The sequence below is a fragment of the Trachurus japonicus genome, chromosome 14 (assembly GCF_045865225.1).
Source record: "Trachurus japonicus isolate A0001 chromosome 14, Traja_1.0".
In the NCBI taxonomy this organism is placed as follows: domain Eukaryota; kingdom Metazoa; phylum Chordata; class Actinopteri; order Carangiformes; family Carangidae; genus Trachurus; species Trachurus japonicus.
The window spans coordinates 16,820,028-16,833,317 of record NC_140920.1 but is presented as its reverse complement, the minus strand read 5'-3'; the positions used below and the strand labels follow the sequence as shown (position 1 = coordinate 16,833,317).

At 40.0% G+C, this 13,290-nt stretch overlaps 1 protein-coding gene across 6 annotated transcripts in view; it reads left to right on the top strand.

Moving 5' to 3' along the window:
• Nucleotides 1-13,290, top strand: part of LOC146974610 (cell adhesion molecule 2-like) — a 196,883-nt gene that overhangs the window by 159,035 nt on the left and 24,558 nt on the right. For all 6 annotated transcript variants that reach the window (XM_085798146.1, XM_085798143.1, XM_085798142.1 and 3 more), the window contains 2 exons: nt 6,577-6,729; nt 9,417-9,554. In XM_085798146.1, the coding sequence (XP_085654272.1) occupies nt 6,577-6,729; nt 9,417-9,554 (291 nt within the window). The remainder of the gene's footprint in view (nt 1-6,576; nt 6,730-9,416; nt 9,555-13,290) is intronic.

The window sequence follows — 13,290 nt, the reverse complement described above, 5'->3', positions numbered from 1 at the left end:
TTGGCACATTTTACATTTAAAGGAAGCCAGTGTGAGATACAGAATATACATTAAGCTATTCAATAAACATTGCATTCCGTTTGCTTTTCTCTCTCCGTCTTTCCCTCCCTATCCCTCTCTCTTTTTCTCTTTATCATCCCTTACACACACACACAACTCAAGTCCCAAGATGGGTTGTTGACAAGGAAAAGAGAACAGTCACATCCAGACAGAGGGAGCTGAATGTATATTCTGAAATTTGCACTTTTCTCATTATAAAACTGTGTCACTTGAATGAGCAAACACCTGCCAAGGTTCTATACTAATACATAGTGTCCCTAGGTAGATGAAGTGGTAGGAAGGGGGGAAGGGGAGGGCAGCGGGAACATGGGGGAGGAAAAGGGCAGATGGGAGAAGAGAGATGGGGAAGAAATGGACAAAAGCAAATGTGCAGACATGATAGGCCTAAAGTGAGTGAGGTTAGATATATATAACTTTATATCATGTCCTGTCCTATTAGCACAAACATTGTGTTTACTCACCGGCTGCCTTTACTGATGGAGAAGTGCAGACATCGCAAAGTGATAGATGTGCTGCTGTATTGCACACAGCCTGGCACATTAATTGCATATACATAAACCTATGGATATAGCTAGTGTGCAGTATTGTCTGCTCAGTGAGTATGTCTCAATCACCGGGGCTCTGGAAACATACAGATGAATCACAAAGTTGTGTGTGACCGGAGTTGAGCTAGGAAAAAGTTTTTTTGGATTCTAAAGTGAAGTTTTATTCCCAGTGTGTGAATTTTAAAAAAAGATGAATTGTTGGGTAATTGTGATCAAAATGAAACTTGGGCAATCAATGAGTAATTGTGTTTTGAAGAAAACACTGTGACTGTGTTTTACTTCTGGTTTGTGTGTGAAAAGTCGAATAGCCTAAGCCCTACTAGATGCAATACTGCATGTTGACATGGATGTTGAGGAAAGGCACAGTAATGCAAAGCAGGAAGCATCTGGGGAAAAGCAGTTTGCCGCTGCTGAGCCTGAGGTCCAGCTGAGGTTCTGACAGAAACATGAACGCACCACGGAACGCCAGCCGTCATCAGCAAAACAGTCACAGTGCAGAATGAGAGAGCGAGAGCGAGAGAGAGTGCGGCTCGCAGCAGGCTTTTTAAAATCAAAAGCAGCTAAAGCAAACGTCGGATGAAACATGCAAATGCACCGATATCCCTGTTTGTTTTTGTTTGTTTGTTTGTTTTGCAGTATAGATACACACTGTGTCTGAACAAGCGAGACTGAGGAAGAGGAAACCAGCAGCTTACTGCTCTGTAGCCAAATGCTTTTCACAAGGCAGATGATTTAATTAAGTCACTGCACCATATTCATGTCATCCTGTGGCTTCTAACTTCTCTACTCCTATTGACAGCTTATAGTGAATACCAACATTGAACAACTATATATTACTACTGCAATCTGCGTATTTATGATGTTGTTTATTATATTCTACCCTGCCTGTTGAGTTGTATGCTTGCCCGTAGACGAAGATTTACATTTTGGTATGTTCATCCCACCTGCTGTGAACTGACTCACAGACTCTACAGTAGGTTATGTTAGCAATTAATTCAGTTAATTAATTGGAAGCAAACCATTTGAACAGTGTCTGTATTTGCCCTATAATTAGTACTAAATTACATAGTTCTTTCTATGAGACATTTTAGAAATTATTAGGAAATTATGGACCAATAAAATAAAATGTTGCTGCTGTGGACCCACATCCAAGCACATGCATACATTGATAACCTTACCACACTATGTGTTTGTGGATGTTGAAATGCATTTTCTGGCTGCACATGCTTTGTTTAGCTATATTGACCTGTTTCTCATTAATGGGTCAAAGCTTAACCCTGAATATGAACGTCAAACAAAGCATGCGTTTTAAAAGCATGAGTTTTAAGAAGATGGTTTCACCATAAGGCCAAACATTTTTCCTTCAGAACAAAAATGTCACTTTTAATTTAAAAGTAACGAGGTGTCTTTGACCTTCTCTCTGTACGGCTTCCCTCTGTCCCTCAGTTTTCCTTTTCAAAGTCGTGCCGCACCCTCTAGAGATTTGTTTTAAGAAAAGGATGGCTGACACTTTCTGCTCTCTTTTCTGTCCTTTTCTGAACACACTGTTTGGGAACAGAGAATATTGTGGCTTTGGTGTTATGGCTATTTAGTCTCTGTTATCTGATCGGTCATGGCTGAAGTCAAGGGAATCTCAACGCGGATGCTCACTAGTACTTACAGTTAGAAATAAAAAGTCTTCCCTGAGTTTCAAACTGCATCTCTTTGGGCAAAATAATAAAATTGTCAGGTCTCAAGGTACTCTGTGTTCGCGCTGCTGAGATTAAGGCAATCAGATGCATAAAAGACTATCTATCTCCCTCACTGTCTGTGCTTCACACACATACACACACACACACAAACTATAAACAAACAAGAAGCAAAATAAGCAGAGGTGTATTGCCCATTTGTTGCAAAAACAAATCAAACTTTGATGCTGACAAGTGCAGCTTTGCTTTCTGTCTCCGTTTCCATATTCACAGCGAGACGCAGGCTGAGGCTAAATGAGCAAAAAATGGTTGCACATTCAGTAAGTACTAGTAGTTACTGTGGAATACAAAATCACTGCTACCCTTTGATGTCGACAACAACGCCATCCTCCATGAACACATCCAGGAGGACTGTCTGCACAAATGGTCTCTAATGCATGTCGGGCAGCCGCAGCACCTTTGCAGACAAATAGTGGAGGATCCTCATCCTCACCTTCTCCTCTGTCGATATCCAGCCTTTCACTGGACAGAGAGAGAGAGAATATAGGTTGCTCTGGCTGGGAGGAAAAAAATGGAAAACTGGAGGTGGACTGAACTGTTTTGCGTTTAATAGAAAAATTCTGAAAAATATGAGTCATATGTATGTGTCATAATGTCCAAGTGTGTTTGTGTGTGTGTTGTGTTAGCTCCAGTATCATCTGTGAGATCTTAATCTGCAGTGTTAAAAGTGTACATTGCCATCCGTGATTTTCATGTTTTACTGTAAATAAATCAAGTTTATTTGTATACATCTTTTGATTTTCATTCAGTTTCACAAGATATTCAAACATAGTAGCTCTGAAACAAAGAAAACAGTCAAAGTCTGAATGAAGAAAATAGCCACAGACAAAACTAAATGTTGTAAACACTTGTCATCCTGTCCAGCTGGTCGAGACGCTGATATGAGACTTGAGTTCATTTAAAGCTGAATTTTTGCTCAGTATTCTTTACTGTATTATAGGATCCTTACCATTTATGTTCTGATTTCATGCGTATATATAACACCTTTCATGTTTCTAAATCCGGTCTGAATCCACCCTTCCAGGGGGATCAGGATGATCCTGCTTCTTGGCACCTAAACTATCCCGATATCCGCCCGTGAGCACTGGAAAAATGTGCATACACCACTTTAAGGAAGACTGTGCAACTGAATCCAGATTCTAATCTGAATGATCAAAATCTTCACATCAGATAAAACGGTACATTGAAGCCCAATCCATCCATGACGCTAAATTTTACAGTAAAATCCACATTACATGTTAAGAACATGTTCAAGAAGTCATCACTTGTCAGTTTCACGTAATTGTTTTGCACTAATATTGCCAACCAAGTAACAACACATATTAAAAAATATAATCATATTAATATGAAAAGTATATTGATAGTATTCCTTTGTTCATCTTATGATAATTTACCAAAAAAATAATTAATTTGCTACATCAAAGGTATATTTTCTAAGCTCAAAGGATAAAAACTGCTTTGACATGTCTCCAAGTTCTTCAGTGGGATATTGACAACAGGGGAAGAAGAAAGCAGAGTCCCATCATCACCACAGTTCGTGAGCCAGCAACAGTAAATATATTTTTCTGACATTTGCCTGCTCATACTTCCTTGCCCAGAGCAAATAAGACAACAGTTGAATTGAAGCATTGTTTGACTTGTACACTCTCACAGGTTAGTGTGGAGCTGCCTGAGTCGACAGAATGAGGTCTGGGTGGGAGGAAGGAGAGAAACTGAAAGACTGAAAGAGAGAAAAAGCAAACGATATGCAGAAGCAAAAATTAATCTGTTCTTTGTCTAAAATCAGTGCAAATAGTCTCCTCTTTGTCTTTTATTCTTTGGTGAGCCGTTTGTGTTTATACATAACAACTATCTTTTCAGGACAGGTCTCACCATTAGCTGAACTGGCAGTGCATTAGACGAAAACTAATTTGATGGTCTTGCATTGGTGGCCATGTGTACTCAAACACACACACACACACATATGCACATAGAAAAGGAATGTTCTGTCACCGGTGCCAAGCTTAAAGATATGTCATGTGCTCATATCAACATGTCACGCCTGCTCAGGCTCAGTACACAGCATGAAGGGATAACCGGTGTTGTGAAGGACGGGAAGGGACAGAACAAATGCAATAATAAATGGGAGAGAGCAGCTGTCGTTTAGCCAAACTGATTACGACTCAACCCGCCAGTTACTGTAGGTGTTTAGCCTGAAACCAGCAAAGCAAAGCGATCCATCCCTTGGCAAACCAAATGACATGAGATAGTGCGCTCGCTGACATTTCTCTACATTTGTCAGCTCTGTGATCATCGCGGCATACACAGGCGCTGTAAAGAGAATGCAGCCCCTTGTGCTCCAGAGCCAGACGTTCACCAGTGACTGACAAATTGCAGCCATGAGCGAGTCAAAACACGGCTAATACCGTGGCAGTTGGCATTGATTTCATCAGTCAAATACAAGACTGAGAATCTGGCAAAACACGTTACATTTTAAACAGCGTTAATGTCTGTACCAGCTTCTGAAAAGCTCTTTCCAAAGCTAATTGACTGTTGGTAAATAACACATCTTATATTTTTGTCATACTCAGTCAGGGGAGGTTAAGGTATTTAGGAGGGAAAACATGGCTCTCTTTTTTTAATGACGGCTTAAAGCTTTAGGCTGTTGAAACACAGTTTCAGTACTTTAGATACCTTGGGTATCATTTCTCACCAGACAGCCACTCTTTAAAGTACTCTACAAACAGACTGTCTAATGGCCTTTACTCTTCAAATTTGTGGAGAGGTTACAAAGGCAGGGCGCTCTACTTTTTGTATGATTTGTCACAATTACCGTAAGACAAGAATTTTTCTTTCATGTGCGGGCACATGAAAGAAAAATACCTGTACACAAACAGTCGTGCCTCTTTTCTGCCGAATCCCATCATGCACATTCTCATATGTGAACACATACACGCTCACTGTATTCCAGCGAGGTGTGCTCAAAGTCACTTTGATGGAGAGTGAAAGCAAAGTAGCCTTGGCTGCTCATATTAAATAAGGTTTTGCAGGAAGGCGTTGTACTTGCAAGAAGAAGGATTGAATAAATCTGTTGAGCAGCCAAGGCCACGGAAACAGGAAGAAATAGGGTTTTTTACACACTCAACAATCCTCATGTTCTGTTCTCAAAGCACAAACCAGACTTTTGTATAATGCAATGCACCTCTTGTACAAAACAGATGTGAATCATGTCGTTTTCATGGTGTCACCACAATCTGAAGCCTCGGTGCATGCTCCCACTGTATCATAGATATTAAGTACAAAGTGCAGTTTGAAGACCGTGGAGTGTCTTTCGACTGGCCGTCCAATTTCAGCAAATCCATTTCAAGTCTCACATCTAGCCAAACTCTCATTTGGCCTCTTTCTCAGCCTGTTATTACATTATTGATTTCCATTCCTGTTATGTCTTTTGGAAGATTACATTTTCATATAAGTAAAGTGTCTATGAGGGCTTCCAGCAGGGGGGAAGGCTGCATATGCCAAACTGTAGATGTGCAGTGGTGAATTTGTTTTCAGATTCAACTGAAAGTTTAGTTCTGAGACCATTTTTATCTTGTGATTTTTCCATTGTTTATTCATTTAAATTTGCCCCAATGTACATTATTAACACTGTGCTTGGTTTTTATAAGCACAAGTACTCTTTTATTTGAAAGTATAAAACAATAAAAAATAAGCCATTGGCAAGAACTACACTTTACCACCACCTTTAGCATTTTAACTTAATTGAAAATACCCATATCCCTTGTGTACCAATTTGTGTTGTATTAGAAGTCAAATAAGAACATTTGTTAATCATGCCAAAAGCCTGAATTGCCTATTTTTGGAGGCATTACTTTTTCATTTTTTTTGTGGCATGTTTGAACTGATACTTTTGGATAAGAATATGTGTGGACAATATGTACATGTTAAGCCTCACATACTGTAACAGGGGGTCTGCAAAATATTACCACACCACTGATCTGTCTTTCACTTTGATGTTTCATACTGCTGTGATCTCACATTTGTAAAACTCTTCCTCTCTAAGGTTTTCTGTGTTTAAGATGAATTATCAATAGACTAGAAATATTTACCAGTCTTATCAAGCTTACTGTGTTCTAAATTAATGCTTATGTTGTAGGAGCTGAGGAGTGTCACTGCTGAAGTCCTCATCACTTTTAGTTTGCTGACGATCCATTTACCAACTGTCTCTGTCTGTCTTTGTCCAGCTTTGAGAGACAACCGGATTGAGCTGGTGCATGCGTCGTGGTCGGAGCTGACCATCAGCATCAGTGATGTCACGCTGACTGATGAAGGCATGTACACCTGTTCTCTCTTCACCATGCCTGTGAGAACAGCTAAAGCCTACCTGACTGTTCTAGGTAAGTCCACTTACATTACATCAGTGTGTCTACTTAATCATAGCTGTCCAGAGAAATTTTGCAGTGAGGTAGACATGTTTGTGGAGCAAGTCACAGTAATGGTTAGTTAATAGAAGAAGTCACATACTGTGCACCTCAGATGTACTGAACACTCAGAGGAAACACTCTTGTCCTGTGTCTTAGAGGATGACCCATTAGGAAGTTTTTGATTTTCAGATACATTATCATCATCAAAATTATTATTATATTCATTGTATTATTCATTGTAATAACATTTAATATCAAAACCTATCACTAAGAGCTTTTATGTTGTTGCCAATATAGTACCATATTGAATACTTGTCTATCACAATGGATAACTGTTTAGCAACAGGAAGAATCAAAGGTAAAGAGTCAAGAGTCACCAAGCAAGAAAAGAAAAGAAAAAAAAAACCACTGAGCTTCCCAGCTCTCAGTTCAGTCCTAAATGTTGAATCATTTTTATTAGAATAAAAACTACTGACCAGCTGCCAACATTTTCAAGTGGGCCGTGAGCTGGAAAAGATTTGGGAACCATTGTGCTAATAGATTTCAGTAAAACTGAAGTCAGATCAATGGTCAAGGGAAGAGTTAGTAGTTTTTGTGTTTGGGTCAATTTCAGAATATTACTATTATTATTATTATTGTAATGAAAACTCTAGACAATTGTGCGGCCTTGGTGGAGCCTGTTGCTCATGCCTGCATGTGCAGACAAATGAAAACCACTGCTTGTCTCTCTCTCTTTCTCTCTCTCTTTAGTAATGTTTGTGTTGTGATCATATAGCTTCACGGAAAACATTGTCTCATTTCCTGCCACAGGCCTTATCATCTTGCCAATTAGTTTTTGCTAATGTTAATAGATGTGCTTGTGCACTCCAGGACCATTAGCTGGCTCTCTGTGTTAACAAGCATTCTGAGAATTAGAGACATTAAAGGCTACTGCTCAATAAGGATATGGAGAAAATTATTTTTTGCAATACTGAACAATAGTTAATGGTGCAAGCCAGGAAACAGAGGGAGATTTAATAAACACACAAAACAGCCAGGGAATGGCCTGTTTGAGGACACTCAGTGCTACGAATGAAAATATTAAAAATCATTTAGACAAAATACCAAACTCTAAAATCAACATACAATTAAATGAACTGGTGAATAAATATGGACATCAACGAATTGCAGCAAACTTTATGACATTATGATGACATTTTTGAAACATGCCGTCTAGTGTGTATTTATAGTGTTTGTGAATCCATAAACATCAACAAGAAAATGACTCGTTAAAGAATTAAGTTTTGATGCAAGCCAACTTAAGAGGTTGGCTGGGTCACCAAAATGTCATCGACAGTTCATCCTGGGGGCAATGTGGACGTGCGTCACAGATTTCATGGCAACTCATTCATTAGTTGTCGAGACCAAAGTGGTGGATCGACCGACAGGCTGACATTGCTATCTCTACGCCCCAAGCTCAGCTGAGAGTGCACCGCACAAAAAGTCCAGTCAATAGTAAATGACTTTGATATTAGCCCTGAATAAATTCACACAATAACGACAGGAATTATCAGTCCTGAGATCCAGTTCTCTTTTCTTTTCATTTTCTTTCACCAAGCATCAGAAATCTAGCTCTCATTTCTTTTTCATGTCTTGAAAGCGCTTTTGGTCATGCTTAAACAGCCGTGCACACACAAACACACCGAAATCCTTGTTGCACGAATGAGAGGAGAAACACTTACACACAAACACACAGGGTTGTACGCTGGCAAATGCACACACACACATGCACACAAAAACAGAGAGACGGATTAAAGCTTTGCAGCCTCTAGCCACCCAAGAGGAACTTAACTGTATAAGATGAACATTGTATTTGATCTGCTCTCTTTCAGTCTGGGGAGAAATGCATCATACACTTTTCTCACTCAAGCCACACTCACTTATTCATAGTCTTCTACATGCACCACAATAGTTAGCAAGATATTGTGAACTTGCACTTTAAATACTTGAGTATAGTGAGCTGAAAAAAAAAGATGCAGACTGAAAATGACACATAGAGCATTTAGTTCAGCAGGGAGGAGTAGACTTCACTCTGTACTGGATGTACCAAGCACCGGTTTGCTCCTACAAAAGGATGAAAAACAGAAAATAGGAGGAACCTTTAACACTGGTAATAAACCTTGCAGGAGGCGGTGAGACAGACAAGGCCAGAGTCAGTCAATGTCATTGACTGACAGACCTTTCAGTCACTCCGCCTGAGGCCGACTTATTGCTCATTGACATTAGAAAGGCACACGCTACACACTTAAAACGCTCATTAGGAGTGACCTGCAACATTTTCTGCACAACCGTGTAGCTCCCAGTGTCATAACCCTTTGCTCACCAACATGCACGTACACATGCACATGTTCTTTGTTATTCACGTGAACCAACCCACAAAGAAGGGGGGCGGCCTAGTGGTGTGAGAGACCACCCAAAACATGAATACCCCCCCCCCCCCCCCCCGATGTGTTCTTGAACATGACACTGCTTAGGAATGCAGCTCTGCAGTCTGCTCCCCAGTCTCGCTGCAGGAGGCCAAGCTGCAGGGAGAATTTCCAGTACAGCATAATGATATTTTTGCTGCATAATGACAAACCGCCAATTAGTTCCATCTCTGTGATTTTCACTCCGTCCAATAGGTGTACCAGAGAAGCCAGAGATCAATGGCTTGACGAAGCCTGCCTTGGAGGGCGACCACATCACCCTGACCTGCATCACTCAGGGCAGCAAGCCCGCCGCTGACCTGCGCTGGTTTAGGAATGAAAAGGAGGTCAAAGGTATGCAACATCTGTTTCTGCATTTACATACGTGTGATTATTTCATACGTTCATTATGTGAAAGGTTTCAGAATGAGAGCTATGGTTAAAAAAAAAGAAATGTTATGAAATTATCAGTTTTACCAAAACCAGGAGGGAGAGTTCTTGCTTCTCTTCTCTGAAAATGAGCTGATTGTCAAGTTTCCAATGAAACAATTTAGTTTTACTCTTCAAAACTAAATCTTTTATCATCATTTATGCTGTTGCAGCAACTATCTGCTGATTTCCTAATATCTTGTATCAAGCTAGCTTCCATTTGTAACAAACGACTCAATTAGGCTCCTCCCTATCTCCCTGTGTTGTCAGATACCAAACAATATTGGTTATCATACTTCAGCATGGCTCTCACAACCTCCCTGTGCTTCGTAATGGAGCACAAATATGCCCAAGTTGTTTCTAATAAAGCAGATTCAGCCTGTGTCCTCTGGCCTGAGACCGATACATTAACCTCCCTTGTTATCAGAGGACCGTTCTAAATCACACTGACTGGACTCCGCACCTCATTTCCACCCTGCTCCTGCTCTGGTCTACTTGATGAGCCGTCAACTTTGTAATTGTTTGAAAAGGATAAGGAAGAGAGAGACTGGCAGACAGGATGTGAGAGAATATTGAAGAAAGCAGAGCCGGAGACACGAATGATGAAATTATGTTTTTTTAGGAGGAGAGAAACAGATGCAGTTCTGTATCAAATGAAACGCGGAACCCAGTGGGATAGGACTGTCACAGATCTTTAGCACAGTTGCACAGTTGCAGAACTTTTACTAAGGTTTCTGTGTTGTTTCACAAAGCAGATTAAAGTCAGATATAAAAATGCAAATTACCCTTTTCTAATTTGATGACTGCGAGTGTAAAAAAAGAGATAGGGCTGAAAATCACAGCTTTACGTTTTTGCTTTTTTTTTGCTCAAAAAAGGAAAAACAATGCAAGTGATTGGAAAGACACTGTCAAGATCTCAAATTTTTTGTATAACCCAACAGATCACTGAAACTCAGTAATGAGTATAACAAGCAGCCAGGTGTTGCACATCCTAAATGCCCAATTAAATATAGTACAATTGTCTTCATGAGAGGTGTTTGAGGAGCGTAGAACACAGACACTTCACAGACTTCATTTCCCTGCTTATAATAAGCATTAATAAAGCACAAAAATTATTTTTGCCAAAGCATGCGTGATTTCTGCTTTGTAACTTTGCATATTAATATTTTCTGTCTGCTGTCATGTTTTTTCTTTCTTGGTTTCTCTGGAATCACTGACAACAGGCACGATTTCTTCTTTGTTATTTCTATTCTTAAATTCCTGCACTTTGTGCTTTACTACATATAAAGTGTGTTAGAGAACTATTACAGCTGCAATTCACTAGTCAATTAACTGCTAACTGAGAAGTTTAGTTTTTTTTTTAGTTTTTTTTTGGGGGGGGGGGTTCCAAACAGCGTGAGTCAGTGTATTAACTAGAGTCTTCCAGGCCTTATGTTCGTTAACACAGAGAAATCCTCACTTTTTTTGCTTGGATTTATTATGATGAGACAGAACTTGTTCCACTCAATCTCTGACACCATGACGACATATTTATGTCCTGTAAACAACAATCCTAGGACTTGTTAAATTCTAATTTCATTAGCAGATCTCCAAGTCCCTTATTGTTTTTTTTCTAGAACTAATCAACACAATTTTATAATGTATAATAGTTGATTCTCACTCCACTTATTTTTTTCTGAAGAATGTCTGAGGAGCATGAGGCGCGTAGAAACAGAATATACACTAATTAGCAGAGTATTTTTCCCTTACAGGCTCACGGTGTCTCTACGGGTGATTATTGCGTCTCCCAGTGGCCCACGACTGCGCGAAAAGCTTCCTGTAAGGCAAATGGAAGCTTAGCCAGGACATTATGTTCTTTTAATTTACCACAGAGAGTGAACAGGTAGTCAGAGATATCCTTGGTGGCTTGAAGTGGAGGTAGTCTCAAGAGGATATGCTTTCTCATTAAGGTCAGATGCTATAATTCTCTCCACAACTTGGCACACGACTATCTTTAATTTGGGCCTTGTACAATTTTATATCAGTATATTATTCACCGAGACAAGGTTGTAGTTCTTAACCTAGAAAGGCTTGTTCAGGTCTGCCCTTCTGTGAAACTGTATTCAGCAGTGCATACGTCTTACAATACTTGACATTGTTGAAACTAATAATTTAGCTGAAGGTTTCTGTGGAACAATTTATTCAAAGAAAGGAAAAGCATCGGTATTATGTAGCCATTTTTCTCTTTGTAGAAGAGGTCTTGGGAACGTTGTCCCAGAACAGAAAGCCAAAGCTTGAGACTTTATACAAATGTCAGATAAGAAGATTCTTGTCAGATCTGTGATTTGACTCGTCAAGAATGTCAATCGGAGCTGATGTTTCAGGCCTCACTGAATTCACTGAAAAGCTCTCTTGGCGTCTGCCATTACACCCTCTCTACGCGATCTTAAGCCCAGACAGCTCAGCCTGCTATCTCACATTAAGGGTTTCCCAGGGTCCAAGATAAGCAAGCAGATAAGCCCAAATCAGTGGTGGTTTTCCACACAGTTATAAGCAGATACGTATCATGGTTATCTTTCCATTTAATTAACAGTAGCTGGGAGATGATATTGAATCTATGTCATCATATTTATTCAGACTTCCTCAGAACATCCTGTGCAATAGAAAAAGTTATGTTAATCTCCCATACTGACATATTCCAAATCTGATTTTTAATGCCACAAAAGGTTGCATCTAATCAACCGAGTCCACAGCAACACATATCCCCCCCCCAGGCTGTCTGCATCATCACTGTCTTTCACTGTATCCATAGAAATCCCACGATAAAATACAGTACAAATGACTGATAGGTTGTTGGTGCCAAAGGTGAAGAAAACACTGATCCCTTGATTAATACCTTGTCTTTTCTGACAAGTAGGTGTCTGTTTTTAATTAGCAGTTTGCTGCTCAGTGTGATTTCTTTTGTCAGGCATTATTCATGTGGAGTTCAGGAAAAAGTCAGTGCTCAAGCTTATGATTGACGCACACAATTTCACACATTTACTTCTACATTGTCACACCATAAATGCGTCCCTGCCACTAATTGGTCCACTTTCCTTCAGTAATAAGAAGGCGTGAAACCTTGTGTGGATAGTCAGTCTGGTCCGTTACATGTGATGGAGATGGAGAGTTTGTGTTTGGGTGTCGCATTTAAATGGGGGAAAACAAAATCTACCCACTAAGCCACTCACAGGCAGTCAGACTCACTTTCCACATTTAAAACTGACTAAATAAATAAACAGGGAGGCAACCAAACACAAAGGGCAACACATGTTAATACACAACGTGTATATATGCATGCGAAGGTGAATGTGAGCGCACTCGAAGTGTTCATCATCCTGACAGGATCAGGGTGTGTTCAATGTAAAAAGCCATCTGATTGTGGGCAACCATGCTGGGAATAAATGACAATTGTGACATATTGGTGTGGGATCTGGGGGAATAGAGAAGATTATATTACCGGCAGAGCCACTGGAGCAGTCCATCACCCATACGCATGCAGCTAACAGACACCCTATGCTAAGTGTGTGCATGTGTGTGTGTGTCTGTATATATGTTTGCGTGTGAGCAAAACAGACAGATGGAGCAGACAGCCTGCACGTAAGGACATAAGCTTGTGTGTGTGGAACGGAATCCAATATTC